The sequence below is a fragment of the Panulirus ornatus genome, chromosome 61 (assembly GCF_036320965.1).
Source record: "Panulirus ornatus isolate Po-2019 chromosome 61, ASM3632096v1, whole genome shotgun sequence".
NCBI classification, from domain to species: Eukaryota; Metazoa; Arthropoda; class Malacostraca; order Decapoda; family Palinuridae; genus Panulirus; species Panulirus ornatus.
This window is the reverse complement of record NC_092284.1, coordinates 2,409,218-2,430,046: the sequence shown is the minus strand read 5'-3', so window position 1 is coordinate 2,430,046 and position 20,829 is coordinate 2,409,218. Positions and strand designations below refer to the sequence as shown.

The following is a 20,829-nucleotide window of genomic DNA, read 5'->3' as shown; positions in this document are numbered from 1 at the left end:
AAAAAAAAAAAATGATAAATAGAATCTAACAGTTCAAAGAACTGAAAGCGTAACACAAAAGAATATGAAAGTTTCACCTTCAACTTCTGTGTGGACAAAGGGACTGACCACTAAACAATAATATTGTTTCATACTGTCACTACCTATGAACATCTTGTGCAAGCATACTTCTTCAATCTATGTTTCTTTACCTTTAGCCATCCTATATATGAAAGAAACATCTTCAACCACTCTCTCTTCAAGAATGTATCATCCCCATAACCAACATTCAACTTCTCTCCCAAAACATACTTATTATCTCCACAAATGTCTGTAAAATATTATTAACCTTAAACGATGGGAGCTCTGCAAAATGTTTACCACAACATGGATCAAAAACAAGATCTTTCAATTCCCCATTCCCATCATAAAATGAAAGAAATATATGTACATGTAAAGGTCATGTACAAAAAAAGTTAGCCGATACATTTTATGACTGCTATAATGAAGTTAATGCACAGATCCCAAGGGGAGTGTTGGAAAAATAGAAAAGAAGGGTTCTGGAGGGTATTTGTCATTCATTATCTGTTTCCCATTATAAATCAAAAGAAAGTTAAAGCAAAGGATATGTACAAAAAATGAAATAACACATTTCATATATACGGGATATATCCTTGAATTTAACACAGATGTCACAAGTAAGTGGTGTAGGAAGGGTTTTTGTTGAAATGTCATAATTATGTTTTCCATTAGAATATGAAAGAAATACATGTAAAGTAAAAGGATATACACAAAAAAGTGAGCTAACAAGTTTTGTATGTCTGGGCCATAACAATGAAGTTAACACACAGATCCCAGTTGGGAGTGGCAGAGAAACGATGGAGGAGGGTGTGCATCACTTTCTGAGGCATTGTTGAGTCGCTATTCATGTTCATGTTAGGGGAAGCCTAGGCCATACATAGGAGCCATTCAAATGTCATGATATTACTTTGCAGTTCAAACAAATCACACAAAGATTGGTGCTGCTATTACAACTCCTGTTATATCTGGTCAGTCAACTCCCATCGTTTAAGGTTTAATCATACTGTAAGTATATTCATACCATCAAATCACCTTCATTCCAGGTATATGTGTTCAGCCATTCTTCTCTCTGTTCATATCATTCTCACATTCATGCGAAAAGCTTCCAACCACTCCCTCCCAATATTCATAATCTATATCAGATCCCAATTCATGCATGAGATGCCTCTGACCATCTTTTCCCACATGTGCAACACAATACCACCACATTCACTTTCTGGAAAATTTTACAAGCCTTCAGTCTCATAGCCAGTTTTTGTACTGTTACATGTTCAAGTTTTCTTAGTAGATACACACAAGTTGTAACTATTTCAACACATATGATGGAAATCTTTTCAACACTCTCTTCAAAAGTTCTGGGTATTTCCCTGCCTTTCAACACTCTCTAAATGTCTCAACTTCTATTTTACAAGACTTGTTGAAAACTAATTACAAAATAAAGTATAAATAAACTCTTGTTATACACCTGCTAAACCATCAATTATGCTCAAACTCCCTATACTCAAAATGAAAACATGTTTTTCATTATTTCTTCTTTTTGCACTCTTCTTGTTTCAGTTCACCACCGTTAACATTTCCTGTTAATTATACCATTATCTGAGGCATTTACTTCATACTGATTGATGAGCAGGTTCTCTTCATAATATTGAGCTTTCACCAGACTAATATTACTGGCGACAGAACATAAAAAAATGTGCAATAAAGATAAATCCAGACACGATCAACCTCCTCCAGTCAAACCACAGCCAAAACCAACTATAACTAGGTACCTTGCGTCGGGCTGTCTTATCAGTGTCTTTGCGAGCAGGAGCCCCAGGTGGGAGAATTGGGGACTGTTGATCACGGGGGGATGAAACTTCAAGGCTGGAGTCGTCTTCAGGAATCACCCTATACATGTGATCTCCCTCAACCTTGCCAGGGGCAACTGTGGGGATGGGGGAATAAGCTGGAGTATTAATTGCTGTTCATAAAACCTAACAAATGATCCATTATATATAGACTTGACAGATTACCAGATAGCAGTATCAGATGGTCTGTCAAATCTAACCAGAAACATTATACATTGCATTCCTCACAAATTATGCCTGCAAGAAATTTCTTTATGGGGTTCTAAATTTTGAGACACACACACTGAAGTTTTAAGTGGTAAGCCAAACATGGTTCAGCTTACAAAACCATAAAAACATGCACAGTAATCTAAGGTGCAATTGTTTTTCAATGACATGGACTATTCAATATATCTGGCATGAAAATAAATATATATGGTATCAATATTAAAAACACATTATCAATATCATTATACAACCCCAAAACCCCTTTTATGGGGCTCCTACAGTCTTAAACTTGCATTCCATGAACAGACAGGTATATCAAGGACTTCTTTGGAGCAAGTAGTTACTCAACAAGATTGTACTCCTTTCCATCTACAATGCTGATAATGATACACCCTTGCTGAAGGTGACCTCTCCCTTGCAGTGTAACTATATGCTGGCAGAGTTTGGTAGCACCTACCTATCTGTCCATCTATCTTCCTTCATATATATGTCCATCACTTCTCACATTAATAAGATAATGACATTAATCTATCAGTTTTAAATTTCTATCACTATAATTATACCTTAATTCTATCATTAGTATTATTATCAATGTCATTATTACAAATCATTATCATTACTATTGTCATCATCATCATCTTTATTATCATAATCATTATTAGAACCCAATGAACTCCGCTTGATGAAGCTTCAAGGTTGGCTAAAATCAGTGGTGAGAAATGGAGCGAGACATTTTTCTGCAAGACTGTACTATGATGATACATCCTTGACAAGTTTCTGATATATCAATCAATGTTGAGTAATTATCCTTTGTCTATTAATTTATTCTAGAGTTCTCACTTTCTAGACTTAGTATATCTATTCATTTATTTTACTTTGTCACTGTCTCCCACATTAGCGAGGTAGCGCAAGGAAACAGACGAAAGAATAGCCTAACCCATCCACATACACATGTATATACATACACGTCCACACACGCAAATATACATACCTATACATCTCAACGTATACATATATATACTCACACATACATATATACACATGTACATAATTCATACTGTCTGCCTTTATTCATTCCCACGCCACCCCGCCACACATGAAATAACAACCCTCTCCCCCCGCATGTGCGCGAGGTAGCGCTAGGAAAAGACAACAAAGGCCAAATTCGTTCACACTCAGTCTCTAGCTGTCATGTATAATGCACCGAAACCACAGCTCCCTTTCCACATCCAGGCCCCACAGAACTTTCCATGGTTTACCCCAGACGCTTCACATGCCCTGGTTCAATCCATTGACAGCACGTTGACTTCCGTATACCACATCGTTCCAATTCACTCTATTCCTTGCATGCCTTTCACCCTCCTGCATGTTCAGGCCCCGATCACTCAAAATCTTTTTCACTCCATCTTTCCACCTCCAATTTGGTCTCCCACTTCTCGTTCCCTCCACCTCTAACACATATATCCTCTTGGTCAATCTTTCCTCACTCATTCTCTCCATGTGACCAAACCATTTCAAACACCCTCTTCTGCTCTCTCAACCACACTCATTTTATTACCACACACCTCTCTTACCCTTTCATTACTTACTCAATCAAACCACCTCACACCACATATCGTCCTCAAACATCTCACTTCCAGCACATCCACCCTCCACACAACTCTATAGCCCATGCCTCGCAACCATATAACATTGTTGGAACCACTTAGTATAAACGTTTATATACATCTTCCAAGGATTCTGTTTCTTTATTAGTCCACAGCTGTTGTTACTGTCTTATCAAAGAACTTCTCATACCAAAGGAGTCCATCATTCTCCTGTAACTGGAAGTAGCACAGCCTTGGGCTTTAAAAGGTTGAAACCTATGAGGTTCTAGGTAGCACTAAGGTCCTTTCATTTAAAGGGGTTCTGGGGTAATTAGAAATTAAAAATAAATGAATACATGAATAATTTGATAAATATAAATAGGGGAGAAAGAATACTGCTCATGTATCTCCTGCGTGTTTTGGATGGTGACTATGGGGTAGAGCAGGGGGGTGAAAAATCTTCCCTTTTTTCCTGTTTCACTTTCTAAATGAAGGAACAGAGTTAAGAGCCAAACTGGGAGCTTTACCCTATAAGGCTTAGCAATCTATTCTGGGTGCTACCTAACATACAACTGCAAATTTGATGTTGCCAATCTGTTGCCATGTTGCTGGAATAAGACTGTGGGGCATCTGCATATGAACAGATGTCCACACACACACACACTGCTTCAGTGAGGAACCAGGAAAACATTCAAAAGGCCACATTATTTCACACTCAGTCTCTAGCTGTCATGTGTAATGCACTGAAACCACAGCTCCCTATCCACATCCAGGCCCCACAGACCTTTCCATGATTTACCTCAGGCACTTCACATGCCCTAGTTCAGTCCAATGACAACACATTGACCTCGGTATACCACATCATTCTGATTCACTCTGTTCCTTGCACATCTCTCACCCTCCTGTATGTTCAGGCCCCAATTGCTCAAAAATGTTTTCACTCCATCCTTCCACCTCCAATTTAGTCTCCTGCTTCTCCTCATTCCCTCCAACCCTGACACACATATCCTCTTTGTCAATCTTTTCTCTCTCATTTTCTCCGTATGCCCAAACCATTTCAACACTCTCTTGTGCTCTCTCAACCACACTTTTTATTTCCACACCTCTCTCTTACCCTTTCATCACTTACTCGATCAAACCACCTAACACCATATACTGTCCTCAAACATTTCATTTCCAACACATCCACCCTCCTCCATACAACCCTATCTATAGCCCATGCCTTGCAACCATATAACATTGTTGGAACTCCTATTCCTTCGAGCAAACCCATTTTTGCTCTCCAAGATAATGTTCTCTCCTTCCACATACACACACTTATATATATATATATATATATATATATATATATATATATATATATATATATATATATATATGGAGACAGCGACAAAGCAAAACATATAAATAAATATATATATATATATATATATATATATATATATATATATATATATATATATATATATATATATATATATATATATATATTTTTTTGCTGCTGTCTCCCGCGTTTGCGAGGTAGCACAAGTTAACAGACGAAAGAAATGGCCCAACCCACCCCCATACACATGTATATACATACGTCCACACACGCAAATATACATACCTACACAGCTTTCCATGGTTTACCCCAGACGCTTCACATGCCCTGTTTTAATCCACTGACAGCACGTCAACCCCGGTATACCACATCGATCCAATTCACTTTATTCCTTGCCCTCCTTTCACCCTCCTGCATGTTCAGGCCCCGATCACTCAAAATCTTTTTCACTCCATCTTTCCACCTCCAATTTGGTCTCCCACTTCTCCTCGTTCCCTCCACCTCCGACACATATATCCTCTTGGTCAATCTTTCCTCACTCATTCTCTCCATGTGCCCAAACCATTTCAAAACACCCTCTTCTGCTCTCTCAACCATGCTCTTTTTATTTCCACACATCTCTCTTACCCTTACGTTACTTACTCGATCAAACCACCTCACACCACACATTGTCCTCAAACATCTCATTTCCAGCACATCCATCCTCCTGCGCACAACTCTATCCATAGCCCACGCCTCGCAACCATACAACATTGTTGGAACCACTATTCCTTCAAACATACCCATTTTTGCTTTCCGAGATAATGTTCTCTACTTCCACACATTCTTCAAGGCTCCCAGGATTTTCGCCTCCTCCCCCACCCTATGATCCACTTCCACTTCCATGGTTCCATCCGCTGCCAGATCCACTCCCAGATATCTAAAACACTTTACTTCCTCCAGTTTTTCTCCATTCAAACTTACCTCCCAATTGACTTGATCCTCAACCCTACTGTACCTAATAACCTTGCTCTTATTCACATTTACTCTTAACTTTCTTCTTTCACACACTTTACCAAACTCAGTCACCAGCTATATATATATATATATATATATATATATATGGAAAAAAAAAGAAGAAACATGACATGTTCCCAATTGCATTTTTGTGTAATGATCACATCATCAGGGGAGATACAAGAATGAGATAGAAGACGTAGAACAGTCAGTTGATGTACAAGGAAGAGACATAACCAAGATGCCATTGGTAAACAAGTTTTATGAGATACTGGTATTCGGGTTGGTGTGTTCAGGTCCAGCAACATGCCTTTCATAAAATTTTTATTATGCTGACAAGAAAAGGAACTGTTTCCAAATTTTGCCTACAATTAAGCTATCCAATATTAGTGATAACTTTACAATAATTCTCAGATTGCTTAAATCCTTTCATGTAAATGTAGCCTTCAGCAATAACAATACTATAAAGAATATCATAACCAAAAATTCAACAGAAAATTCTGTGGGATGTGTTAAACAATACCTTGTAAAAATTGTAATATGTTTTATGTTGGACAAACTGGTAAGGATCTTTATGTTAGACTTAAGCAACATAAATATAGTATAAGAAGAAGACAAAAAACAAATGCTCTGTTTAATCATGTTAAAAATCATGACCACTGGACTGATTGGAGTAATGCCAATTCGGTTATCAACTAACTCTTTTACCACAAGAAATATCATTGAATCTTCAGTAATTTACTGAACAAAAAATTGTAACATTAATATCAGTGAGGTCTATACAAATTGGATAGCTTTATTATGGGCAAAATTCCTAAACAGTTCCCTTTCTTGCCCACAATGAACACACAAACCTAACCACCATCCAGTGACACTTGTTTACTAATGGCATCTTAGCTACATCTCTTCCATATACATCAACTGACTATTATACATCTTCTAACTCATTCTTGTATCTCCCTTGACAATGTGATCCTTATACGAAAGAGCACTTTGGAACTTTTCTTTTTTTTTCATACACTAAATCACACACACCACTGTGACCTCTTGCATGTGAAATATCTGGAGTAAACTATGGAAAGGTCTGTGGGCCTGGATGGGGAATGGAAGAAGGCAAGCAAGTATGAATACATACATGTGTATATATGTATATGTCTTCGTATGTATATGTACATGTATGTATGTATGTGAGTATGCTGATATACATTCATTTATAGTTTATTATTTTACTTTGTCGCTGTCTCCCGCGTTAGCGAGGTAGCGCAAGGAAACAGACGAAAGAATGGCCTAACCTACCCACATACACATGTATATACATAAACGCCCACACACGCACATATACATACCTATACAAACATGGACTTTATATATATAAACGATCTCTGAAACGACCTAAAAGAAAAAATTCCGAATAGGAATAACTGCCTCAAGTCTGCAAGTCAGGCAAAAATAATTATCTTAAACTGAGGGCTGCAACCTCAAATAAATCCAGTTCCAGCAAAGAAATCTAAAGGCTTTTAAGAATAATACTGACACCATAATTTACAAATTCTTGAAAATTTATATCAACTCACTGAAAGCTACATAGATGATACCACTCAAATAGTTTGTCTGATAATATACTATACCAGGGTTCTCTAGTGCTTATGCTTCCTATACAAACAAATTTGTTATGGTACAAGTACCATTTTTTAAAAGCATCTATGCCACCTGGAATCCCCTCCAAATTATTTACTTACATAGAAATCAGTATATTAATACCACCCAACCAATCCAAACACGGGAATAAATTGCATAACGCTTGAATATGGCCATGCATGTAGAGTATGAAGAAAAATAGTCATTAAGGAAAAAGTATCAAGCAAAATTAGTGTAAAACTACATGCATACATAAAACTATCATCCAATAAAAAAAGACATGTCAAGATGAAATCAATTCTCATTATATATTGCTGGATAACATACATTAAAAACTAAATGTTATCAATAAATCAAATCTAATAAAAGAACTACCAGTGAAAACATTTGAAAACACTGGAAATGTCAACTTTAAACTCAAATATGTGATATCTTAGATACTTTCGTAAATCTTCATAAGTAAATTCTAATGAAACATAGGCAAAAACTTTAAATGAGAAAGTTACCATTAAGTGCAGATGATAGACGCTATCCTGTGACAAAAAGTTCTGATCACTACATATGTTCCTTACTTCCCTTACATGTATTCATACAATAAATATCTATACTATCTACTTTTATCTTTTATGCCTATCCCACTTAAGTGGGGTTGATCAAGTGCATACTCACATCTTTTAAAAATATTAACTCCCTAGCACTACCCCACAGGATGTTATGAGGGCTGAGATATCAAAATCCCCTTCCATATCATTGCATCATCATCTACACCCTGTAATTTCCATGATAATTTGCTCAAACATGAATTTTTGTCAGCTGGATTGTAAGAATACTATATGATACAGAGTGACCTACACCATGAAACGAAATTCCTTCTTTCTCTCAATTTCAGGTTTTTGAAGTAATGAAGAAGCTATATAATCTATTGTACACAAGTTCAAAATTAGCCACAGGTGTTCCCTGATTCTGCCTTCAAGTGACAACACAAGAGCAAGAGGTTACCTTTGACAAAACCATCATCAGTGGACAGAAAGGAGTGGAGTGCCATCAAGGATTTTCTTGTCCAAAATAAACCCACCTTACCCTGCTCCTGAGTGGAAAGTGGCTCTGAAGCTGCAGAAGCCCTATAAAATGGGTCCTGAGATTGCATAACTAAGTTCATAGCCAAGCAACAAGCTTACAAACAGCCACTTTCTTATCTTTCTGTTGTTCTGGAATGGATTTCAAGTACTTCATCCTTATGCTATCATTCTAGAGGAAACAAATGCAATTTTTGTATAACTAACAGTTAGAACAGTGGGCTAAATTACTTAAAATTCATTTCTTATACAGTTAGAATATATTATTAAATTTTAATACTTCATGGATTAACAAGCAGGGTATTATACTCTATCACCGATTACGCAAAAACTAAATCATGCTTAAACAAAGTGTGTTAGAGATGCTAAAAGATCATGAGCATGATTAGGACATCTACGGTTTGTGTAGCATAAATCGTTTCTGTACCATCGAGTTTGAACACAGCCTACGATCACATACGTTCAAAGAAAACCTAGGATCAGAGATAAGTTCTCTTTTTTTTTTTCTTACAAATAAAAATATAGCAAATACAAAATCAAAGAACTAATAGTCAATCCATACATGGGTTAAAAGATATGAATTCACTGTCAAAACAGACAACACAATTTCAAGACTACTTATCAAGTTCTACTAGGAATGCACGACAACAACAAACACCAAACACTACACAACTAGAGGGTACTATGATGCCCACAACTGCAGTAGCAGACATGACAATGATCAGCCAATGGTGTACATGGCTATAGGGTATACATGAGAAGATTTGCAAAAATCACACATCTTAAAGTTTTCAGTGAATCATGTCATTCTAAAGCAGTATGCAAACAATCTTTTAAATCATCTGTGTGTACTTTGAACAGATAATAATGAGATGAAGAATATCATAAAAACTCAATAATTGGTATGGAATAAAGGAAACCAAAAACATACGGCACCTTCTGTGTAAGTTACACTTGTATGATAATGCAATCAAGTTGACTATATCAACATCAGAAACTGCAACAATGAATAATGCTCAATCAAAATAACTACATGTGTAAAAGCAAATCATGCTCAGATAAACTGCTTCTCAACATAGTTAGTATAGAGAGGGACAAAAACAGATATCAAGGACCAAATAATTTACCACATAGTAAGTTAGCCTGTCATAACTTATCATTCTATTGGAATATATTAAAAGTCTAATCAGCAAGAAAATGAACTAATACCTTGCAGTTATAAGATGTTGCTCCAAGCGATTCATCAGCAATGAATAGGGCTGTCTCTCACATAAAATACAAAGAGATGTGACAATCCATTCAACAAAAAATTTTGGATCCCTGTCAAGCCTTGGTATGGCAAAATAATCCAGACATCTAAAAATACAATGAACAAATACTTAAGCTATCAGGACAACTGTAATCACTTTTACTGATCTGTAATACTCATCTACAAATTACAAAGGCAAGCAGAATAATAATCTATTTATCTAATCTGATATAATACATACACACGCACACACACATACACACTCACATACATAGACATGCGCATATGAATGAGCTAAGAGGATATATGAACACAATCCACCACACACATGTAACAAAGTGGAGTACTATATTCCTTTACACTGTAAAATCTAAGTGCATAAAAAAAAAAGCTCATCTAATTAATGTGTAACAAAAATGACTTGCTAGATTAAATCTTTAATGAATACCTCTCCAGCTACACATCCCTCTCTTAAAAGAAAACTGCTACATTTCACGAAGTACTTTAAGTCCATACACATCAAAAATTATAAAAATACCAACAAGACAAATAGCACTTACTCAGTAATTCATGAAAAATCTACACAAACACTTGCTCTATACAGTTTCCTGGTCATGTTAAGATATGTTGTTAAATCTAAGTCTCATCTTGAAATGAATCTGCCCAAATTACAGCCTTAAATATTTCTATTTTATCCTACAGTGATGACTATGATCCCAAAACACGAGTACAATAAACTCATTTAATCAGTTTCTCAATTTCAAATTAAAAAGATTCATTTATCCAAGAATCAGTACAAAGAGTAACCGAAAAGGGTTCGCTCAAAATTAAAAAGGGAGACCATTTAAAACCAAAAAAGAATAATACTTGCTGACCGTTATGATATAAATTTAATTGAAAGCAACTCTTATCTCTCTGAACATGGAAAAGAAGTATCAATGTTAGGCATCTAACAACTTGGTGTGAGGCAGTGTGAAACACAAAGTGAGGAATGATCAAGACATAATACAGAGTATGGTACAGGTAATCAGGCACTGCAGACAACTGAATGACTAATGACAGCATCTCTCTACTAAGGCATACAAAGAAATATTAATATACGAAAGCAATGTGGCAAGTTTATTACATATCAGAATGCAGTGATATATGTATATATTATTCCACACTATTGTTATAAGGTATACAGAAGACTACTGGCAAAGATTAGTATAAAGCTTTAAGTGTAAGTTGATATTATGTATGTGTTATTACAGCTTTGGGGACCTAATGTGTTAAAATCAATTAGATAAATTCTAAAACAATTATAAGGGATGCAACTTATCGTTTTCCCCATATATGTTATATTCATCAGTCGAGCAGTATTAGTTCCCTTCTCTATATGGCATGCTACACTCATTACTGATGGCCAAGTTACTTGCTGATAAATGAAGTGCGAGTGCATCTAAATGTGATTAATAGTTGTGTTTTACAGGGAGAGATTTCTACGCTTGTAATGCCCCGTCCTTAACCATGCATATGAAACATGTCTTTACTCCTATGTTGGCTCAAAAACAACACATATCTGGGTTGGGTGTGGGCTGACTGCTACACCCAGGATTTGAACCCAAATGAGACTGACTCTAAACAGGCCCGTGCTGATTCATGGTCAGTAACACTAATCACTATACCATGTAGGCCTGTTGTAAATGTAAGTGTAATTACTAATTATGACCAGTCGGGGAGACAGTTGTTTCCTCCTGGATTTCCCTCGTTATCGTCAAGTGTGTGTGTGTGTGTGTGTGTGTGTGTGTGTGTAATTAATCATCTATTTGCACTGCATGGGGAAGGAGTTTTACACATGTGAAGCCCCATCTCTTTAAACTTCTCTACTATCATGACACTTTTTTAAACTTATGCATGCTGTCTAAATTTACTACATCTTCAGTCAATTTATTCCATTCAAGTGTGTGTAATTGCTCCTATGCACTGTAGGCAGAGGAAGTTTTAAAATCATGTAGCCCCATCCCTTAAACACTCTCTACTACCATACAACTTCTTAAATCTATGTACACTGTCATTAAAGAGTTAAACTCATGTTACCCCATCTCTTGTATGTAACTGACATGTCTTTACTCTTGTGCATGTGTGTGCGATTACTATTTGTGTTTTACAGGGATAGAGTTTTACACTCGGTTGCTTCATCTTCTTAACCTTGTAAATGTTTACCATGTCTACTCCTATTTATGTATGTAAACAAACACAACCTAAGCTTATGTCAGGTATCTATCAACCAGCCCCTTGGGGAGAATGAACAGCTGGGTGGACTGGGGAACAGCTGCCATGACCAGGATTTGAACTTATGTGGGTTTGATCCCAGGCAGCTCATACATGGGGTCAGTAATGCTACCTGCTACACCATGGAGGTCCGTGTGTGTGTGTGTGTGTGTGTGTGTGTGTGTGTGTGTGTGTGTGTGTGTGTGTGTGTGTGTGTGTGTAATCTGAGTTAAAAACTGCTGGAAATATGCTTCCATCCTACATGCAATCAATACTACACTTCCATCCTGATTTTTCAACATTTTACTTCAGGCATTTTCTGTGTTAATGCTGGTACTGGATGTACTCATTTAAAAATTCTTTAGGTCACCCCATAGCCTAAATTTGTGGGAGGAAAATATAATCAAAATACAGAGAAAAGTGCAGACAATTTACCCTAAATACAGTTAAGGTTCTACATACAAAGGTCCTTCTACTATCAGCAAACTTTTGAGTGAAATATTACGAACTACTTTATTTGAAGTGATAAGGATTGAGAGGGATACAGATGTAAAGGTAGAAAAAAGACAGAAGAAGGCCAAGAGACCAGGCAGGCAAGACTGAGCATGACTTACATGAGGGGGAGAATAAGTCGGTGTCTGGGGGAAGCTGAGCTGCCATGGGATACGATAGGGGGTTGTGGTGAGGGGTGGCAGCCAGCCCCATGCGTGGGTGAGAGGTGGGAGGGTGGGGCGGGGGATGGGTTGGGGGCAGGGGGGGCACCACGGGGGGGCGCACTGCCACGCCCTCCCTGCCTCCCGTCTTCTTTTTAAACTGAATAGAGCGTTTCTGAGGTTTATATTTGGAGCGCGGCGCAGCCGGATCCTCTCTGTCGGTGGCCTCGGAATCATCTGAGGCTGATCCACTCACCACTGAAACAATAACAACAGCGCGCCCTCAGTCACCTAACCTCACCCACCCTGAATTACACCTGGCCTACCATGGATGTAGGGAAGGGTTATCAAACATCAGTTCGTATTAACCGAACCCAACCAAATTTCCCTCCATGCTTCATCCTACTACTCTATAGTAACTCCTATGAAGAGTGTTTATCCATCATTAATGTTTCAATCCTTAAACACTTCACCTCTCCATGGATAGTAATTTGTTCTTGAGAAAGAGCTTCCCTTACTGGAAAATAAGAATTCCAATAAAAACAATGAATCAATTCAAATATCTAATATCTATTCCCTAATAAGCTGCCCAGAACTTTACTTCCAAACAAATTCATGTAAAGGTCCTTATACAGAAAAATTAACTTCTTAAGTTATACCACATTTCTTCAATATGTTTACCATAGTTTTATAAAATATAGTTTGTCCTACATGGACCTTTCATACACTTTCATGAAGTGTGCTTCAAGCCGGCGTCTGAGGATTTTCTGTCACAAGGTTTCTGTAATGTATGCAGAAGGCTGATTGTCTTTTTTTCTGATCCACTCTCATTTCACAAGGAACATCAGATCATCCACCACTGGAATATCCATGTCATTCAAGTTCAGCTATAGGTCTTTTATTTCTACAATACTCACATACAGAGAAAAAATAATAAATAAAGTATTAATAGACAATATACTGGTTTATACATCGGTTATGGGACTTAGTTATGTTCATATCAAATACTTACAAAAAACTTTTTTTCATGCAAATATGTTGACTGTTCTGGTCATGCAAAACAAGTAAGATCACTATCCATGCATAATGGACACCAACAGCTTAAGACATCACAGCAGGTACTGTTCATTTAAAGGCTGCCTGGCCAGATATACAATGACTGGTTAGTGTGGAACAGACACAGAAGGAGGCTGTCTGTTAATAATGTCAAACAGTATGGGGTATTGAAATGTTAACGGTTTCATCATATAGTTCACTGCTTATACAGCACCATAGCTCCACCTCTAGCAATGCAGTCTAATGTTAGGAAGACAAAATACAAAAAAATAAATCATTACATATAAATCAAATAAGTCTACCACCATGTACATCTTTTCTTGTAAAATGAGTGCTTACCCTTATCAATCTGATTCTCATTTAACCTTCTCAAAACTTTAATCATTAAAATATATATCATATGTTTACATGTGTTAATGAATATCAACAAATACATTCATATCTTAAGGGGTTATCGCACTTCAAAATATCAAAATGAACTTTAACACAAAGCATCAATACAGAAATTACATCACAAACATATACATTGCTTCACAGGATAATTAAATTCAATACTGGTATAAGCAATGAACAAAGTCCTGAGTTGCTAATTCAATAAACCCTGTCTAACCTCAAGGAAAACTTTGGTTAATTTCGAGCAAAACATTCTAACTCACCTGATAATGAAGCCCTGGGATTCATTAATGGGCAACAGAGAGAGGATGTTCAAGATACAGTAAAGCAAGAAGAACACCACATGCAAAAAGTGCATTAGGCAGGGATACCACTGATTTAGCTACACCACAACTGCATTAATACATGGCCAGTTTTTGAGCTACACATGTTACAGCAATAAGTATTAAGTCCTCAATTCTCAAATTTATTGAGAGATGCACCTTGAGTGTTCTAAATCTCTCAATGTAATGAATTCATTTTTGCCATATCTAGCACAAAAACATAGCCGTCTGTGACAATTACCAGCAGTAGGACCCTTAGACATAATGCCAATCAGATTAATCATTTCATTCCCATAAGCAAAAATTAAGCATATCATAAGCTATGTTCTTTGGGTCAATACAGTTGCTGTTGTGCCACAAAAAGGGAGGAGAGGAGGTAGAGTATAGTTGGACATAGTGCTACCTCTGGTACCTTTCTCATAGGGGTCGAGTAAAAGCCTCTCATCCGAATAGCGAGTGCCAGGTCCTCCCTCGGCAACATAGAAGGAGGGTAGGGGGGGCACACGGGGGGCAGCTACGGGTATCGGGAGACGCTTCTTTTTCATCCTCTTGGGTACGGCTTTGCGGTTGACTTTGTAGGAATCGGTACTACGCCGCCGCTCAAGGGAACTCCATTCAGAGTCTGAGTCCGAGTATGCTACAACAGTGACGTATCGAGCGTTAGCGCTCAAGTGCCATTACTTCAAAATTATCTATTCAACTTACTTTATCTCTATAAAATGTCATAGCCTCAAGCTACATATCCTGGTGACAAATCTAGTTTAGAAGCTTCGAAGCATTGTTAGCTCTACCACCTAGTGAGTGCAAGTTTCAAATACTCTGATAATGTGCTTTCTAAAATCCACCAATGTGTAAATGTACAATAATACTTGGCCAATCCTATAAACTCTACATTCGTTTCTTACCTCTTACAATTACTGAAGAAAGGCCCCAGATAATATGAGCACAAAAATATTTCAAGTAAGTTTTGGCTCTTCGTCCTAATTATCTTATTCTCTATAGTCTATTCTTCTTACTAACCAACACAATCACATAAAAACACAAGACACAAAAACGCACACACTCCCTCACTCTCAAACAGACTCGTACAAAAAAATGAATAAATAAAATCATCAGTGAAAACTAAACTCCATATGGTAGCCCCTTACAGGTAATAATATTAATCAAGCATATACATAAATTTATCTCATAAGTCATGCTGCTTTCTTGGTCTGTAAACAAAACTCTTTGTTAAAACACGCAAGCATGATTCTTCTCTGAAAAGTCCAATATGTACACGTTCATACATCGATTTATAGACTTCCTCCCCCTTATCAAAAACACCAAAGGGCCATAGTCAAATAAGCTCTCTTGCCTCCAATCTTACCAATATTCACAATATAAAAATGCTTACCAAAGCTCACCACCCTAAAAATACTTCATCTTTGGTAATGCAATATTGTAAAACCTTCAAAAATACCACAGAGTTCAGAATTTCTTTATATCTCTGACATCCCAGTAATTTTAATTCTCATTCTTGGATAAAACATCTGAAAAAAATTATGTGCTGATGGCTTTATCTCAAAACTTTTGGGAAAAATATGCAAAAATTATGTAAAAGGTTTCATCTCGTATCTGATTATTGAGGAATATAACAACTGAGCAGAATCTTTCCCTTAATAAATTCAACTGCAATACCATCCAAACCTGCAGACTTAATGGATTTCATCAGCAAAGCTTTCACCACCTCTTCTGGAAAATTGTATGGGAGGGAACTGATTAACAGAGCATCAGATTGGGGAGGGGCAGTGTGGTTTCAGAAGTGGTAGAGAATGTGTGGATCAGGTGATTGCTCTGAAGAATGTGTGTGAGAAATACTTCGAAAAACAGATGGATTTGCATGTAGCATTTATGGATCTGGAGAAGGCATATGATAGGGTCGACAGAGATGCTTCGTGGAAGGTCTTGAGGGTATAGAGGAGGGTGAGAGGCATGCAAGGAATAGAGTGAATTGAAACGATGTGTTATACCGGGGTCGACATGCTGTCAATGGACTGAACCAGGGCATGCGAAATGTCTGGGGTAAACCATGAAAAAGTCTGTGGGGACTGGATGTGGATAGGGAGCTGTGGTTTCACTGCATTACACATGACAGCTAGAGACTGAATGTGAACAAATGTGGCCTTTCTTGTGTTTTCCTTGTGCTACCTCACTGAAGAAGGGGGTAGTGATGCTGTTTCCTGTGGTGCAGTGTAGCACCAGGAATGGATGAAGGCAAGTAAGTGTATGTATATGTGTATATATGTATATGTCTGTGTGCGTGTATGTATATGTGTATATGATGATATGTATATGTATGTATATGTGCATTTATGGGCATCTATGTATATATATGTATATATGAGTGGATGGGTTATTCTTCGTTTGTACACAGGATTCTTAATGTATGTACAGATCATGGTGAGGTGCGTCAGGATTGGTGGAAAGCATGTACAGTGTTGCTGTAGAAAGGAAAGGGGGAGAAAAAAAGAGTGCTTGAACTACAGAGGTATAGGTCTGATAAGTATACATGTAAGATGTATGAGAAAGTGGTGAATGAGAGGGTGAGGGCATATACAGAGCATCAGATTGGAGAAGAACAATGTTGTTACAAGAGTAGAAAAGTTCATGTGGATCAAACATTTGCTTTACAGAACGTGTGAAAAATATCTAGAGAAACAGAAGGATGGATGGACAGACTGATAGATGGAAAACCTGATTATCACATGGCAATGGATGGACAGACTGATAGATGGAAAAATTGATGGAAAACCTGATCATCACATAGCAATCTAAAACTGTTTTGCAGGGCCACAGTGAAATCGACAAAGAAGGACTGAAGCTACCGTGTGGAAGCAAATTCATCTAAAGTGTGCCAGTCACCTTGAAACACTCATGGAAAGCGTGGATGAAAGCCATAACATGGAATCTTCCTAACTGTGCTGAAATGACATTATGTCCAAAATCAACTTCAAGTGCAGCACTAACTTTGACCTTTTGACCTTAAAACCAATAGTAACGATTTTTTTTCTCTTCCGAGATATTTTAGTACCAAATTTCCATTAAATCAGACAATGGGGTCTGCAGTTATCCTGTGGAATCAAGATTGACGATGGACAAAGGAACAGACAAATGGACAAAAAAGATTACAACTTTTGATGAGCCCTGATAATTGCATAGCAATTAAATCATCTCAAAAATCAACATAAATGCATGAGTGACAACCTTCTGATTCCAAAATCAGTAATGCTTGTTCTTGTTCTGGCACAATGAGATAACAACGAAGCAAATGTGTAAAAGATCTTGCAAATCAAATGCCACCATCATAATGAGCCTTCTTATAAAATCAGTGACAGGAGCAAGGAACAAGTGGAATCTGTGTTTAAAAGTAAAATATGATCTGCTTGCAATGGGTAATTATGAAACCAGGCTTACTTTCTTTTCTTACGATTAAAACTATATTGAAAATTATGCTTAGTCTGGTAAACCTATTCTTGAATATCCATAAACCTAATTTAAAGATTTTGATGAATGTACTACACAGTTGGCTAAGCTCAACATGACATACTGTGGACACCAATAACATAAACCCTGACATGTGTCGCTCAAGACAGTCAGATATAAGAGTAAATATATATGGCTGTGAGTATAACTGCAAATTATCTAAAACACACAAAAATTTAAAATATACAAAAATCTTCAGTAAACTTTACATTTTTAAGTATTATCTAAAATACAAAACACCCTTCAAACTTTACTCTCAGCTGCAAACATATTCATCACTGATTTATACTCCCAATACTAGGAAATAAGCAGAGGAATATACAAAAAGAAGAGCAATGACAAATAGTACGACATAACTGGAACTGTATCAGGCCAACAATATCAGCACTAAATGTTTCATGATATAATCAAATAAAAGACAAAGAATAACAACATTCATAGGTTTATAAATACTACTTAAGTGTCAGTGAACAAAATAATTGATGTGATACTGCAACTAATAATGTAAACTTCCTAAAGTGACATAACACATGAAACTACGTATTACAAAGAAAAAAATAATCAGTGTTTTATCAAAGAAAGATAGTTGCGAAGAGATATGTTTCAATCACTATTCAACATTCATTTTCTCTTTCTATCTATATCTCCGATGCCTGTTCCCTCTGAGAACTCCCATTAAAGGGGTTGCCATGGCAAAAGGGTCTCCACAGAACTCTGTTCTTATATGCCTTCCTTGCATACATCATTCCATGCATTCTTCTCACATTTCTCTTCCTCCAGTACTCATCCACTTTATTTTTATTTTCTCACAAGGCAATTGCTTTCTTCAGCCACATTTACATGACAGTCCCATCTATTTATAACTCTTCTTCATATCAAGCAAACTTGAAAGTCCTCATCAAACTTACATCAAGAATCATAAAACAATTTTATACCTTTACTCCTAATTCCACATACAGCAGAGCAAATAAGCAACACAATTAGTTACTTTTTTTTCCAAAATTCAGAGCATTGAGGGACATAAAATGGGAAGATCAAGAAATTCTGATACTATGCTATATCACATTTCTGATGAATCTTTAAAAGAACAGGTGAAGCTCTCTTAAATTGGTCAATGAAAAAAATCGTAAACACTCTATGTCTGTGCCCATGAAATCTGTGGTAATCAGCACTAGGACTGAATGCTAATCAAGTTATAGATAACCTTTTCAGGAACGTTTTCCAATACCTACCAATTTCATTACATGACTATCATGGTCTTCTGTTATGGGTAGTTGTATTAAGACAAATGAAGCTAGCTTATCTATGGAACCCGCCCATTTCTGCATCAGTCAGCTTATTCAACATATCATATATGGCAATAAATCAACAGTTTAAGAGGTGCCTTATTCACTTTTTTGTGGTGTGATTATATTCACATAACACAAACTGATCTCGGTCACTAATCTGCATATACCTGCACGATCAGTGATCACTGAAGACCAATTTTCTTGGATTCCATAGCGAACAGGGTAGTTTGTTCAATTAGCTGTTACTTTTGTAATATATCTGTTGATTCCTGGTTTTAGTTCATGTCCAGGTATTCCCATGACCATTTCTGTGTGTCCTTGGCCAGATGTTGGATTTAAAATTGCATTCCATTACATTAGATATATCTTCTAGGCTAGTTACGGAATAAAGGTACCCTTTCAATGACAACGAAATACTCCAAAGTCTGCCTATATTCTTTATCTCTGAGTTGGTATGCTGTTACATACAAAACAACTGGTATTCCAAATGAACATAGGTGTTTTACATAAAATCACAGCAAAAAGGCTTGCATGAGCTAAACCTACCATGTTTTGTCATTAAGCTCATCAAGTGATCCAGTGCAACCGAGCTGGTAAGCTGTTACATACAAAACAACTGGTATTCCACTTGAAGAGGTATTTTCCACAAAATCATAGCAAAAAGGCCTGCATGAGCTAAACCTGCTATGTATTGTCATTAAGCTAATCAAGTGATCTAGCACAACTGATGTGGGGTCTAACATACCCTAGCATTATCTGAAGCTAATACACAGGCATCATTATCTGAACTGCGTGCCATATAACTTTGGCCCTCTTGCAAGTCGCAAGGGATGGGTAACTACTGGGCGACCACCTGCCCAACAACCTTAGCTATTACAGACTGGCTGATGTGCGTCAAATCCTGAGATATGGTGACAGAAATCATGGTGTGCCCAACATAATCAAATATAATGATGCTGGTAGAGACTACAGCATCCTTACAGAAAATTTCAAAATTTCATTAAATGGAGTATTCCCAAATAGTCTTAAACTTGATCAACTGAACGAAGGAGAGGAACTCAAAGCTACACTTACAAACTGGAAGGGAAAGTGGAACACCACACTGAGATCTGCCTCAATTTGTAAAAGTTAAGCAAAGAAAAAATGCAAGTGTAGATTCTTTTCTACAATAATTCGTGCATCAAGGAGAAATTACGCATCACTGGGTGGAACACAGGTGAAATCACAGATAAGCTTGCTCTGTGTGAGGCAAAGTTCTGAGTCAAGCTTAGTGCTAGTGATGCTAATGCGACTGAAATAAAGTGTAGCTAGAAGTGTTTAATACTAATATATCAGTATGAAATTACAGCAGACAGTG

The 20,829-nt window shown here is 37.0% G+C and overlaps 1 protein-coding gene across 1 annotated transcript in view; it reads right to left on the bottom strand.

Moving 5' to 3' along the window:
* The window catches only part of RhoGAPp190 (Rho GTPase-activating protein 190), a 228,577-nt gene that overhangs the window by 22,208 nt on the left and 185,540 nt on the right, over positions 1-20,829 (bottom strand). Inside the window, exons 27-29 of the mRNA XM_071696915.1 lie at positions 15,074-15,298; positions 12,851-13,147; positions 1,830-1,984 (exon numbers count right to left, since the gene is read on the bottom strand). Coding sequence (XP_071553016.1) covers positions 1,830-1,984; positions 12,851-13,147; positions 15,074-15,298 — 677 coding nt within the window. The remainder of the gene's footprint in view (positions 1-1,829; positions 1,985-12,850; positions 13,148-15,073; positions 15,299-20,829) is intronic.